The sequence below is a fragment of the Dipteris shenzhenensis genome, chromosome 3, assembly GCF_047967505.1.
Source record: "Dipteris shenzhenensis isolate YYH24624 ecotype China chromosome 3, Dip_SZ_1.0, whole genome shotgun sequence".
Taxonomy (NCBI): domain Eukaryota; kingdom Viridiplantae; phylum Streptophyta; class Polypodiopsida; order Gleicheniales; family Dipteridaceae; genus Dipteris; species Dipteris shenzhenensis.
The window spans coordinates 62,017,409-62,032,519 of record NC_141598.1 but is presented as its reverse complement, the minus strand read 5'-3'; the positions used below and the strand labels follow the sequence as shown (position 1 = coordinate 62,032,519).

At 46.2% G+C, this 15,111-nt stretch overlaps 1 protein-coding gene across 2 annotated transcripts in view; it reads left to right on the top strand.

Annotated features, from left to right (window-relative positions):
* DET1 (light-mediated development protein 1 / deetiolated1 (DET1)) overlaps positions 1 to 15,111 on the top strand; it is a 99,271-nt gene that overhangs the window by 56,719 nt on the left and 27,441 nt on the right. For both annotated transcript variants that reach the window (XM_087370848.1, XM_087370840.1), the window contains exons 4-8: positions 407 to 1,621; positions 3,072 to 3,137; positions 3,252 to 3,308; positions 3,576 to 3,662; positions 3,770 to 3,949. In XM_087370848.1, the coding sequence (XP_087226974.1) occupies positions 407 to 1,621; positions 3,072 to 3,137; positions 3,252 to 3,308; positions 3,576 to 3,662; positions 3,770 to 3,949 (1,605 nt within the window). The remainder of the gene's footprint in view (positions 1 to 406; positions 1,622 to 3,071; positions 3,138 to 3,251; positions 3,309 to 3,575; positions 3,663 to 3,769; positions 3,950 to 15,111) is intronic.

The window sequence follows — 15,111 nt, the reverse complement described above, 5'->3', positions numbered from 1 at the left end:
AAGCGAAGGTGTAAGTGAGAGGATGAATTTGCAGCAAAGGGCAGAGAAAGGGAAGAGGAGCTGTGGTAGGAGGGCGTGGAGATGCAACAATATAGTAGCAGGAAGGAATGGGGAGGGCTTGGCGCAGGAGAGTGGGAGGAGAGGAAAGGAGATGAAGGAGCCTTGTACAGTTGTCAGAGTAGAAAGTGCAGCGCAGAGGCGAAAATAGAGGAGAGATTCGACGAAGAGTCAGAAAGCCCCTGAACATGATGATCTTCTTTTTGCCAGCATGTATTTTCCATTTTTCCATTTTGTATTGCTGTATTGATGGAGATGATATCTAACTGATTGTTTTGAGCAGAGCTTACACAGGGATCTGCAGAAAAGCTCATGTTTATAATTCGAGACTGAGAATATACTCTTGCAGGAGGAGTTCCTATTTCAAAATGAGCGCAATAATTCTCGAAAAGCCAAAGGCTCTCCATCGGAGAACGTGGTGCCAACAGGGCCTCTTGATGTGCAATCCAGTGCTCTTCCTCTGACAACAACTACTCAAGGACAGCAGCAGAGTCAGGTAAGTCTCAGAGACTTATCAAGTCAGGGATATCGTGGCAGTGGTAGTGGCATCGGTGACAGTCTGCTTAGGACATCCAGGGACTCACAGGATTTATATGGTGGTCATCATACAAACCTTTTTGGTACAGGCCAACAGAATCTATCAAGGGACTTTGGTGCTCGCAGGATGTTTACTGACAATGTTCATGGCTCTCTTTATAGCTTGCCCTTAGATCGTGGTGGCAGTGACACAGCAGGTTCTTCTGGTAATCATGCAAGGTTGTTTGGCCAATACCATGCAGAGAGAGTACGCCAATGGCCAACTGCTCCTTCAACAAGTGGAAATGGGCTTTCCCCTGTGGAAGTAGGGCCTGCTGTTTCACATGGCACGTTGTATGGAAGTGCCAGTAGTGAGAGTCACAGTAAAAGAAGGGGAAGCCAGTCACTTTATCTTAGTAGCTCTAGTGAGACCAGGGACCCAAGTATTTCAAGGGGGAGCATAACTTATGGAGATTCTGGGGTGGCAGTTCAGCATTCTTCAGCAGGAGCTGTGGAGTATGTAGTTAGCAGCCGGGTGTCAACAGGAGAGGGCTCACTATGGCAGTCATGGCATCCACAAGGATCTTTGTCTGGGAATGCCTTCGCTCCTGGCACAAGGGAAAATCAGACGGGGATTTCTAGAGGATCTTTGGATGCACTGGATGGGTCACGGACAGAGCACAGGCACATGGCTACCTTGATTCCAGATAGTGGCATTGGCCGTGTGAGATCCAGAGTTTTACAGGAATCTTCAAGCATGAGTAATAACAGTGGTGAGAATCATGCTGTAGGTCCTTCCACTGGTCAAGCTACTGTTACAGCAAGGGCTGTGATCGAAGGTCCAACAACTGCAAGGTCAAGGCTTCCAGGTTCAAATCACAGACCATCTTTATCAGCAAGGCCAACACAAGAGGCAGTAAGTCCTGATGCTAGCTTAGTGGAAGTAGGTGCGGACTTGGAAAGAGGACAGTTGTTGGGTGGCATAAAGCAGCGGTTGTTATCTTTCATCTTTCGGTCTATTGGGAGTCAAGATACAGATCCTGTTGCTGTGAGTATGGAGCCTGCTCTGAATTACTTTTTTGCTTCCAACTATCAAATCTCATTTGTGCTGGGGTTTTAGGAAAGCCATATTTTTCCATTTTTTGATATCAAGTTTTATTCTAAACAAACAAGAACTATTTTGTTGTTGTTTTAAGTTGGGCTAGTTTTTATTGAGAAATGGTAGAATTCGCCAAAGGAGGTAGTCTCTCAACTGAAAGGTTGACAAAATAAAGAACCTGTAAGATTCAGAATGAGCTTTACTTTGCTCCCCTAACCTTGTACTATTCCTCTAGCAGCTTCTAGCAGCTGTTCGTGTGTTTCACCCTCTTCTGTGGGGTGTGCCTCTGTGTTTGCCTTTCTTTATCTTTGCCTGTCTATTCTCTATTCTCTCCTTCAATACATCCTTGCCCTCTTGTTCTGTTTTAGAACAACAAAAATCTGAATTTGTACAATTGGATATATTCTAGTCTTACAAAGGTATATATTACATACATCCTTGCCCTCCTGTGCTACTTCTATTTCAGCAAAAAGGATTCCATTTGACTGCTTTTTGGTCCATCTGTGATCAGGCTTCTCCAACCATTGCTTCTCTTGAAACATGTGTTAATTCACCATGACTGATCCTGTTCCATCCTCCAGGATTTTGGAGGGCTCTAATTTCTATTTGCCTCAGCTCTACCCCTTCAACTGGCAGTCCTTTATAAAACTGGGCAAATGGGAACAGTACAAACCTGACCTTGACTGGCAAAGCTTTGTGTCCCTGTCCATCGCTATTATCATGTCTTGCGTTCCATGCACATTCAGTTCTAGTAGATGCCGGCATTTTGGAGTCAATTAGAAGCCCTCGTCCCAGTTGTCTCTCTGAGCAGCGATTTGCAAAGGCAGGGGGGAGAGGCTGTGCAGTTACTGTGACAATAAATGTTACAGTCTGGAAGAGCATCCAAATGGCTTATCCTTCTTTCTGGGGGGGGGTGATTATCAGACATTGCAAAGTTAGAAAGGCTTGTCCTGTATATCTTGGTAGGCTTTGTGTTTTTTGGGACCCTAAATTCATTCATCATAGCAAGCCTGTGATGTGTTTAGGGATCAAAATCTATATAAGAAGCAGGGTTAATACAAAGTGGTGGGATTCTTGATTGCCATATAAATATGTACTTTAATTGCTCAATAGAATTAAGTTTTCTTTTGGGGTCTTTGAAATTTTTCATGGAGCTATCATACATCAAAATTGAGTTGTTAGGAGACAGGAATCGGCCTTATGCTTGAGAAACACAAACGGGCTTACCTTTTCTCAATTCACTGTTACAACTTAAGGATTGTGAAGATTTGTTCTTGTGTTCTTTAGACCTAATTCTCACCTGTTTCTTAATTGCACCTTTGCATGCACAATTTAAGGCCATGCAAATGTATAAATTTAAACCAATGCTAAAATGCAATTTGTTTCTGCTGACTTGCAGAGAGGCCAGCGTGTAAAAAGGTTTTATTATCACTTTCAGCATTACCTGGACCTAGTGATGTGGAAGGTGAGAAGTGGATTTGGATTCTTTTTTAGGCGTCGAAACTTTGTATTTTAGTTAGGCTCGTTGCAAGTGGTCTTAGGTTTTCCTTGGTTCACTTTCCTCCCTATACTCTGGCAGGTGCAGTTTCTTGACAGATGTCATCTGCTTATCAAGTTTGGCAGTGTGGATGGTGTGGTAGGTATTTTTATAAGCCCTGTCATTCTTTTTGCTGCTTTTAGGTGGACTTGCATACATCAATGATCACTCTCACTGAATCCTCGTCCAGTTTTGCTCTGGTCATTTAAGAAAGAACATGGATGTTATCAAATTTGGAGATTATGGTCATACACTGGAACGTTTCAAATGTATGCTTTTTTGATATGCACCTTCTCATGCTCTGTTGAGGGTATAAGCTATTCCTCTGGGGCACACATGCTGAATTTCCTTTCTATTGCATCGTAGGTGTCGCACAACTCGGATACATCTAATCAAACTGCTTTTTTTGTTGTGTACAACATAGAATCAACAGAGATACTTGGTTTTTATCAGGTAAGTTTTGTTAATTGGTTCTCAAATGGAGAAATATTACACGTCTGTTGCAACATTTGACTAAGAGCAAATAGGCAAATTTGGGCTGATGTCATTTTGTATGGCAGAACTCCTCTGAAGAGTTCTTACAGTTGTTTGAACGATATTATGATCATTTTCGGGTGGTGCCGCATTACCCATTGTATATGCGGTTTATCTCTTCCTATTCAAACAATTCCTATGCCAGAGAGCAGCTGAGAAAACAGAAGGCTGCTTGTAATAATAGCAAGTCTAGTGGCTATGCCCAGGTATGCTCCCATTCTTGATCCTGCTCCTATTTAGCAAGTCTAGTAACTATACCCAGGTGTGTGGCCATTTTAAACCATTTGGTCTCATCCAAGAGAAGCTGCAGTGATATCATGAGCATCATACTTTTGAACTGATCTTTAATGTAGGTTACATGGAAAATGTGGGTTATTTTCAGACATGGGTGCTAACCTTTTTGAGGAAAGGAAACCGTAAAATATGTAATTTGCATTTCCCCCACTCTTTCTTATGATTTTCTTGCATGGGATAGAGAATAAGATAATGGGTCGTGTGTTACATTTATCTGTTTCCAAAATTTGAAGTGGCATTTCCTATTCTTTTGTTGTTAATGGCAGATTTGATTATGCATATGTGCATGAAAGCAATGTTCCATTCTTTCCCATATAATAAAAGGCTTGGCAATGTATGAAACTGCTTTTCAAACAGGGTTCATTGTGGTTTTTAGGGAAAATATGGTTTGAGGAGGGAAACTTTAATGGGCAGTTCCCAGCAAGAAAAAAAGTTTATTAAAGCCTTCGAAAGTTCGTGTTACTGAAAAAATCAGATACAGTGAGGAAAAACCTGAATGGTGGAGCCACTAGGCGGGCATCCAAACCCAAGATGAATACTAATATCTGAACCTATGGAAAAAAGATATATGCACAATGTGGTATCACTGCGACGGCCCTGTTATGCTGTTTGAGGAACCAAATCCAAAGGGCTGCTAAGAATGGGCTGATGGTTAGTTGGGTCTCTTTAGTAGTGATGGATCTCCTTGTGTGTTAGGCAAAGGGTTGGGACTTTGAGGTGGTATATTGCGATTTGTCATTTCTTATATGGACAAATGTTTCAATAACTTTGTTTTTATTTGCAAAAAGTTTTACTTAGAATGTCGTTGGAAAGAAGTGAACTCGTATGCCAAAACCGCCCCTGCCTTAGTTTCTCAAAACCGCCCCTACCTTAGTTTCTCAAAAGGATTGTACTACGCTTTACACAAAGATCAAGTTGGAAGATCTGAAGTTTAGAATCTTAAAGCTAGTGGCTGAAGTTTTCAAGCTGAGAGTCGACAAAGATAGATGCAAAGTGCTAAAAGTTGAGGAAACAGCTTTATGTTTTGACTTTTTGTGGCTAAATAATAAAGATCATGACATCGATTCTAAATAGAAAAGATACACAAAGGTATTAAGTGTTGAAGATGTGTACTCTTGGATAGAGTTTCTTTTAGATAATCTTTACATCATAGTAGGTGATTCTTTTAGATTTTCTTTTAGATGATCTTTACATCACAGTAGGTGATTCTTTGTTTCAACAAATTATAGGAATCCCCATGGGCACTAATTGTGCTGTCTTTTGAGTAAACTTTTATCTTTTCACTTATGAATTTGAGTTTATGCAACGTCTTATTTCTATCAATACCTGTCCTATCATTTTACATAAGCTTAGCCAAGTTAGGCGTTTTATAGATGATTTATTTGTACTAGATGTTCCCGACTTTCAAGATTTAATGTACAAAGACCGTAGACGCTTGTGCTTTTGGAAAAGGAATCTATCCTCCTGACTCTTGTGAACTGAACTGCACTTCAAGAGGGGATTCTTGTGCTTTCTTAGATCTTATACTTTCTCAATCTTCCGTAGGACTAGAGGTTGATATATATGATAAATGTGAACAACTTGAATATAGTGGTTTACACATTATAAAAATGCCTCACGTTGACTCAAACATTTTTGATTTGGCAAAATATGGAGTCCTTTTTTCCCGCCCTTGTACAACTAAGGAGTCTTTCATCACCTAATGTAGTAATTTGATCACTTTACTAATACACAAGAGGTATAATCCAAGAAAAATAATGAAAAAAGTTCTCACAATCAGAGATATGAAGTCTTTAATCTATGGTGTATTGGCCTTAGGCATGTTTAGAATGATTGAACATAAGCTGAAAACAAAAAGCGGGGAGCGGAATAGTCCATTTTTTCTTTTAGTTTCAAAAGAGAGTTTGATTGAGTATGCATGTGCTTTCTAAGTTAGAAATGTAGTTTTGCATCTTTGTAGGAAGCGCTACATAAGTGTAAGGAGTGCTTTTAGTTTTTTATGTTTTAAATGAGAAAGAAAGAAAGAAAGAAAAGAAATTTTATTAGTCTTTGGAAGACCGATGGGTCTATGAGACTGAAAGAAAACCTGATACAAATCATGGTAAGGGTGGAGCTACTAAACGAGCATCATCACCCGTGCTGAGTCCTAAGTTTGATCATACATAATCAAATGCATCTAGGTGTGACAATGAAAAGAAAAAAGAATGGAGCGGAGTGGAATCCTCCGTATGTCATGTCGCCATTGTTGGTGCATAGCTGGTGATGGTACGCTGGCGTCTGTCAAGGGGTGCCGTGCGTCTCGATCTTGTGGAGGAGGCTCAACGCAAGACCAGAGCCACCGTGACTCCCATGGGACGTGTCCTGGGTCTAAACAATGATGGGAGGTCCCCCAGAGTGATCTGTGTGTCCCCTCGATGCCTCGTGTTTCATGATGCGGTTGTCGGATCGGGGTCTCTATCATGTCTGTGGCTAGAGATTGGACGATCAATATCACTTGATGGGAAGAACTCTATGATCTTGCTTTGAGAGGTGTCTGGTGGTGTGGCCAAGCCTCGTCGCCTGCGTAAGTACTCTCTGTGTCGGACCCCCTTGTGAATGAAGGCCACGAGGCATCTCTGATCTGGGTAGGCGAGGAATTTGGAAAGGAGCCCGAAGCCGTCTCTGAAGAGACAATGGTAGCGACCTCGGATCTCGTAGTACACTGGGCACCTGAAAATAAAATGCTCTTCCGACTCAACCTCCTGATAGTCGCGCAATGTGCATATGCGATGCTCCTTAGGGATCCCCTCTGCTCTGCCGCTCTCTATGCGAAGGCGGTGTGATGATACACGAAACTGTCCGATGAAGATCCGTAGTGAGTGAGGCATGCGAAGCTCAGTGTACCCCGGTGGTGTGATGAATCCCTCCTCCGAAATACAAAGACAGTGATCTCTGTAGAAGCTCAGCTTCACTGGAAGCTCCCTCAGTTCCAACTAGGTCCTAAAGGTGTGTAGCAGCAGGAGATCCTCTCGAATGACCTGGTTTGCCTGATCAGGATGGTGGGTGGGATATCGGAGGGGCATCCAAACTGTATTAAAAAGGAGGTATCCTATCGATGTGAAACCCCAGTCTCACAAACCATTTGTGAGTCCGTGCATAGCAGCCTCGCTCGTCTCCCTCTGCTGCCAACCTCATGGAGGAATCGAGAGCCAACCATGGCAACCTGTGTCTCCCGGATGTGCAGTCCCCATATGATCTAACCCGGTGTAGATATGTGATGGTCTGAAAGGCTGCATCTAGCTGGAGTGGAGAAGCACCAAACTCGGCCTGAATGATATGATGTGGTACAGATGGTTTCTCTTGGATCATCCGTGAGAGCATAAGGATCTGCAGGCGCTCCACCTGTGTCCACTCTATATCTGACATGTCAGGTCCCCAACAAGGGCTGCCATACATACCCTGGCTAGTCGGACCAAGGAGTCGAAGAGAAGAGCCTTGGTCCGAGGGTCGTGGAAGTGGGAGTGGAAGCACTGTCTCTCTAGCCGAGCCAGTGAGGCGTATCCCCTGCTCAGTTTGGCCTGCATCGCTGGTCTCATTGTGAAGATTGGGCCGGAGAAGATGACCCCAAGTAAGTGTATGAGGATATGATCTCAACTGGTGACCCACCGAAAGTGAACTGCTTCGGGTGCATGTTTGCTCGAGAGGTGTTAAAGATCATGACCTTGGTCTTGCCAAGGTTGACCTCCAAATCATGGGATAAACAAAAAGCCTGCAGTGCATCCAGGTGTCACTGGAGCCCCTTGGGTGTGAACGACAAGAGTGCCACGTCATCTGCATAAAGAAGAATCCTGATGAAGATCCCGGCAAGTGAGCAACCCGTCCCTTCGGAAGCCCCCATGAAAGTGTGTGTGTGTGTGAGAGAGAGAGAGAGAGAGAGAGAGAGAGAGAGAGAGATTTTATTCATGTTTTTTGGAAGATTTTGGTTCTTGATTTGCTTGTTTATTTTGCTTAGTCACCTTCTTCCTTTCTTCTTTATTTCTTGTTTTCTTTCTCTTTTGTTTATTTGATGTATTTTAGTAAGCATTGGGTTTCCTTTTGTTTTTCAAAAAAGTTTTTGTTACCTGTTTTTTCTTCTCGTTCGTTTTCTCTTTTATTTTCAGTGAAGATTTTTGGACTTTAGAACCACAAAAAGTCTAAATTTGTTTGATTAGATATATTGTAGTCTTACAAAGGTATATGGTATATCGCGATTGAAACTATCTAGTACCTAGCATGCACCAACGTGTCTCGGTGCTGCAGCTGCCTATAACGACATGACGAGGAAATTGCCCTCCGGGCTCCAATCTAAACTCTATTTACCCACCTTAGTTTGGTCTTTTTGTTGAGCTCAAACAAGGTAGATAACGATCTAAAAAGAGGCATCATCATGTAGGCAAACTTTGGGAATTCTGGCTTTCCCTGCTCCTTCCTACCAGCCCCGCCTCCCTGCTTCTAGCCTGCTCCCCACCCATTCAACACCCCCCCACCCTCTTTCCCCGCCTCTCAAGCCAGAGAGATGGAGATTCAGAGTTGGTGGAGCCTTGGACTTGCTTGTGTCGCGGAGGATTAGAGTGGGCCGTTTGGGCAAGGACTAGAGCATTGACATAGCGCCAATGACTCTAGGTCAGAGCATGCTGTATCGGTGCTTGTAGTTGTGGGAGGGCCGGCCCCTATGTGAGATGCAGTGGGATCTGGGCGAATGGTTTTTGGCTTTCAGAATAGGTTGTTGAGGTCCCTTTCTTCTTGTACATGACATGCATTGATCCTTGCCTCGAGGCAGCCTAGACTCCTTTGAGAGAGTGTTATTGGATCAAGCAAGAGATGCCCCAAGAGGCCAACTCCAAATTTTGGTCTTGTTTGTGTACCAACCACTAGCCACTCAAGATCAGCCCATGGTTGGAGCAATTGCGTGGTTGTGGGAGGTACCACCACTACGTGGATAGTGATCTCGAGATGATCTTGTACTGTTTATGGAGCTGCCCCTCAACACAGAGGATTTGGCAAGGGGCCCTTCGGATTGTGGATAGGACGTCGAGGATGCAACAGAACTTCACTTGGGGTGTGGCCTCTTGGCTAACGGGGGGTACGCCTCTCCATTGGCATGGTTACAATAGGTTACACGATCTAGGGATAGAGGGTCTTCCAGATCGAGGAACAGTATGCTCCGCCTTCCCGGTAGCATTTGATTTCTTTCGCAAAGAACAATATTTGGGAGACGGTGTCCAACATCACCACTTGGAATACCTCGGTGCAGCTTGGTGATGGGAGCCGATGAGGTCCCCCGAGAGCCACTCTCCTTGCCATTTGGTTGGACATTATCTACACCTTGCTCGCCATTTGGGAGCAAGGCTTATCAGGATATTGAATGGCCGGCTAAGAGGTGGAAGTGGTCTGATAAGTCACATTATATTGATCCGTAAGCAGATACTACCGCTATTATGTGTACAAAGAGGAGGACGAGAGAATGTATTGGTGTCTTTCTTGCTTCCTTTGTCCCGACGCATCTAGAGCTTTCACTCCCTTTGTGAATTCAAATATCTCTTTATATCCACTCCCCTTCCTAAGGTGTTCATTGATCTAAGGATAGATCCTACTCATAGTCACAAGAAACGTTTCTAGATTTTGCTAAGGGTTTCGTCTAGAAACGGGTTTTAGCCCTGACACCAATTGAAACCTCAATTTTTGCAAACACACACACACTTTATTTTGTTGCTTTGTGGATTTCAAGAAAGCATTTGATACAGTTCCAAGAGGAGGACTATGGAAGAGAAAGCAAGCAATAGGAGTCCCATTGGCCTTGAGAGTAGGCATCTCTCGTATCTATGAAAAGGTATTATGCCGACCCAAACAAGCACAGAGTATGTCAGATGTGTTTGAGAGTATTATGGGAGTGAAGCAAGGCTACCCTCTATCACCTACCTTGTTTGGAATATGCATTGATCAACTGGAGGAACTCATCAATGAATTTGCAACAGAGGAAGGGTTGCAAGGACTGCAATTGGGACTATGGACAGTGCTATTGTTGCTATACGCAGATGATGTAGTTCTTTTTGCATACAATTCGGACTCTATGCACAAACTTTTACAAGTGCTTAAGAATTTCTGTAGGGAAAGTGGGCTGCAAGTGAATGTCGGAAAAACAAAGATGATGGCAGTCTGTACCAATCAGCCAGAACATCCCCTTGAGATCACCTTTGATGGACAGATTATTGAGTATGTCAGCACCTTAACCACCTATCATTGGACAACATGAATAAATTTATTATGTGCAGCAAGCAGTGAGAGAGTTAAGGCTTGAGCTGGTAGAAGTAAAAGCCCGACTTCAAGTTCTAGAGGGACCTGGCAAGCAGGTAGTAATTGCTGAGGTTGTGAACTCATGTGAGGATTCTCCTCCTACTCAACTAGTCTCTACAGTCAAAGATATGGTTCATACTGAAGTACAATCAATCAAGAAAGAAGTCTTTGAGGAGTTCGACACAAAGGCAAACAAGACTAATATTCCGGAAGAGATAAAAGAACACGAAGCCAGACGTGATAATGCACTGAAAATTAGAGTGGGGGTTTCCCTGAAGGATGGTTCAAAGATGATGACTCATATCGCAGAAGTCCCTGAACGGAGCTGCTGCTCCTCCCCGCTCCCTTGCTGCCCCCTCCTTCAGCCCCTCCCTTGCCTCAGCCACTCCCCCTCCCTCGCCCTCAGCCTCTCCCCTCCTCCCCCTTCTCTCCCTCTCAGCCCGCCCCCTCACCTCTCAGCCCGCTGCCCCCTCCCCTCCTCTCCCTCTCAGCCTGCCCCCTCCCCTCTCAGCCCGCTCCTCCCTGCCCTGCCCCCCCGCTCCCTGCTCCCTCTACCCCTCTCAGCCCGCTCCTCCTCTACCCTGCTCCCCCGCTCCCTCTTCCCTACTCCCCCGCACCCTCTTCCCTACTCCACCGCTCCCTCTACCCCGCTCCCCTAACCCCTGCCTCTACCCTTGCCCTCGCCTCTACCTCTCCCCTGCTCCCTCTCCCCGCTCCCCTCTCCCCCGCCTCTACCCTTCCCCCCGCCTCCTCCCTCCCCCTACCCTTCTTCCGCCTCTACCCCTTCCCCCCGCCTCTACACCCTCCCCCGCCTCTACCCCTTCCCCCCGCCTCTACCCCTCCCTCGCCTCTACCCTTCCCCCTGCCTCTACACCCCTCCCCTCTACCCGCTCCCTACCCCTGCCTCGACCCCTGTCTCTACTTCCCTCTCCTCTACCTCCTTCTTCCCTCTCCCGCTTAGCTGCCCCCTCCCCTCTCAGCGCGCTTCCCCTCCCTCACCTTTTTTTCCTTCTTCTTGTCTCCCTCGTCTTCCTTCTCTCGTAGCGTTTTTTGGAGCGGAAGGAGTCCCAAAAATGTCAGAGTCGGCCTCCTCACCTCGATTGGCGATGGATATTCCGTCAGCCAATCCTACTCCACCTCCACCGGCCGCGAGAACTAATACTTTTACTAAAGACGAGTTGCAGCAGCTCAAGAAGGACGTAGAGATTAAATGCTCTACCACGTTGCTAGCACGCATCTTTGGGTCTCACCCTTCCAGATCCCAAGCGAGAGACTGGATGCTTGTGGCTTTCCCCCCAGACCTCACTCCACAATTGTTAGACGTTCGTCTTCTGGGACGAGGTTTTTTCGAGGTGGTTTTTGACACTCCAGAGGCTGCGAGCACTGTGCTCAAAGCTGAGTTTTTACACTTGGGACATAGGAAGATCTTCTTTGACGCCTTTGATATTGGTTTCAACCCAGTGGAGGTAGACAAGGAAATCTTTTCGCTCTTCATCAGATTTCCTGGGCTTCCCCAGGATTACCATCAACTTCTTTTTGTTGTTGGGGAGCATTTTGGCGCGGTTGCTGAGATCCCACCCCTCCCTGGGTTGCCATTGACTGCAGCAAAGGCAACCAAGGCTGATGGGGTACATAGAGTTAGGGTCCTCTGTAAGGATCCTAACCTCACGATGGACCATGTTATGATCCAGCGCTCGGACAGTTCCTTTTTTCGCTAGAGAGTAGAGATTACAGGCAGGCAGGACCAGTGCAGGATATGCAGGACCATTGGACACTTTGCCAGGGATTGCCCCAGGAAGAAGAAAAGGCCCAAGAAGCCCTCTGGTACAGCTACCGTGCCACGGCCTCGACAGGGGGTGGTATAGGTCCAGCACCTGCTCCTCGGTCTCGACAGGGGGGTGGTACAGGTCCAACACCTGATCCTCGACCTCTACATGGCGGTCCTCCTCAGGATGGTGGTGGTACAAGTCCAGCACCTGCTCCTCGGCCTCGACAAGGGCGTGGTATAGGTCCAGCACCTGCTCCTCGACCTCCACATGGCGGTCCTCCTCAAGATGGTGGCTTAGCTCCTACTCGCCAGAGTGCTTCTCCATTGAGCGCTCCTTTGATACCGCCACCTTCTACCTCAGTTGCCTCACGACCTTCTACCTGAGGGGCACCCGACGCATTCCAGTGGGTTTCGATTTGTGTGCAGATACCTCCTTCAGTTCACGAGGGTACACTAGTGGACTCTGCTTCACCTCGGGCTGTCCCTCCAGTCTCACCTCGCACAGTCCGAGACGCTAAAGCTTCGACCTCCTCCCCGGTTGCAGCTTCTCCCCTAGAACTAGCGGTGCCAGACACTCTCCTTGAGGAAGTAGAGGTCTCCGCGGCTGGGTAGACACAGGATCGAGAGCAATCCTCACTTCCTCCCTTGGATAGGGGGAAGGGGATGGCTTACACTATTGATCCTCTTCCCTCAGAAGGAATCCTTTGCACTCCGGTGTCTGGCTTGCTTCATAGGCACTCATTTTCAGCCCTGGCAAGTGCCTTAGATTTCCCAAAGGAGGAGTTTGTGCCCTCTACTTTTGGTGAGCCAGTGATTGGGTTTCGTGTTGACAAGGCTTCTTCTTTAGGTGGCAGGGTTCTTTCCCCTCTTGATTTTCCGCCACTTGGTTCCATTCCTCGCTCCTCGAGCAGGAGGTCTTCCCCAGTTGAGGGGTTTGTTTCCGCTACTAGGTCGGGTAAGGTGTTCCACCCTACGTTCTCCCATCGATGAGGATTATTAGTTGGAACATACAGCGCCTAGGTGGTGTCCCACATTGCCGCCATAGACAGCTGATCCAGGATCAGCTTCATCCATGTGTTACTGGGGGTTCCATTGATATCTTATTTATTAAGGAGCACAAACTGCCAAGTCAAGCAAGTTGCTTTTTGGCTATACTTTTTGGTCGCTTGCCTTGGGCACCAGGGGGGGTACTTCTATTTTAGTTTCGCAGTTGGTTCTCCCCTTAGTTGTTGGACACGGAGTCATTATTCCCTCTAGAGCTCAGTGGATTATTCTCTTGATTGGAGGGCGTAAGGTCGGTTTCCTTAACCTGTATGCCTCCAACATTAGAGGGGAACGTGCCATTATGTGGAAGGATTTGCTCTCCTGGGCCCCCATTGCAGATTCGGGTGATTGGAGGTGACTTTAACATGGTTGAGTTATCGTCAGGCAAAAAAGGGGGTAGAGAAGGAGGACTTCACTCTCTGGAGAGAGCAGCTTAGGATCCTTTTTCACTATTGTGGCAGAGATACTTGGTTGGATGAGGCCTTTCTTATTGAGCCACAGTCCCTCCTGTTCTCTTGGTCGAACAGGAGGCAGCAGATGCCTATTCATGCACACATTGACAGATTCTATGTAGATGATTGGGCACTAGACAGAGGTGGATCGGTATGCATTGCTGCTGGGGTTTCCACTTCAGACCACTTTCCTGTTGTGCTGGCTATCTTAGAGCCTCACTTGAGAGGCCGGTCTGCCAGCATCAGGATTCCAGATGCCTTCTACATAGAGGAGGACCTTACAGAGGCAGCCCTGCAGTTATGAGTTTCTCATGTCTAGGGTGGGCAGCCATTTCCATCACATGTAGCTGCTGCCCTTTCTGGTATTAGCGACTTCTACCTCTCAGTTGCTTGTACCAGGAGACGAGATATTCTCAGACGTGAGATTGGTGTTCATTGGCAGTTGGCAGCTTTGCAGAGGGAAGAGCAGAAACGGCCTTCAGATGCTTGGATTCAGGAGCGCCCTTCTGCAGCAAGGGCTCATTAATAGATATTGCTTGATCAGAGAGCAGAGCATGCCTTTCATGCACGGGAGTCCTTCTAGATTCAAATGGGTAGCAGAGTCAATAAACACTTTTTCTCTACTCTTGGTCCTAGACATAGTAGAGAGAGTGTATCCCAGCTTATTGACTCACATGGGGTTCTACAAACAGATCCAGATGATGCCTTGTGCATAGCTTCATATTTTTATGCCGCCCTTCTTTATGCTGATCCTGAGACACGGGATAGAGAGGATGCTAGACAGGTTATTTGGCTGAGCATCCCTTTGTTGGTGAAATTGGATATGCATGTTTTGCTTGATGCACCTTTGACTAATACAGAGTTCATGACTGCACTTTCAGCCCTTCACAAGGGCAAGTGCCCAGGTTCGGATGGCCTTACGCCTTCTTTTTTCATTGCATTTTGGGATATGATTGGAGACTACATTACTTCAGTCCTGTAGGGCATTTGGGACTCTGGCGAGATGCCCGGGTCGCTTACAGAGGGTCTCATCCACCTTATCCGAAAGGAGGTTGCAGAAATCTAGTGTCCCATTGGAGGCCTATCACACTTCTGGGAACTTGCTACAAGATTCTAGCCAAGGCAATCAGCCTCCGATTGCAGCTCCTTCTCCCAGATCTTATTCATGACACTCAGATGGGATTTGTCCATGACAGAAGCATTTTTGATAACATTCTCTCTTTCTGGGAAGCTTCAGAGTGGGCCATGCAGAGCGCCTAGAATCTAGCCATTCTACTTTTGGATTTTGAGAATGCTCATGACAGAGTAGATTGGGGTTTTTTGGAGGGCACCCTTCTACGTTTTGGCTTTACTGATGCTTGGATCAGAGGTGTTTCCTCTTTGTTCAGATCAGCCAGGTACTTATTGGTGGGGTAAGGGGTGAGAGATTTCAGATTTCCAGATCAGTCCGTCAGGTGTTCCCTTGCTCCTTTTCTTTTTTTGTTCGCGGCCGAAGCTA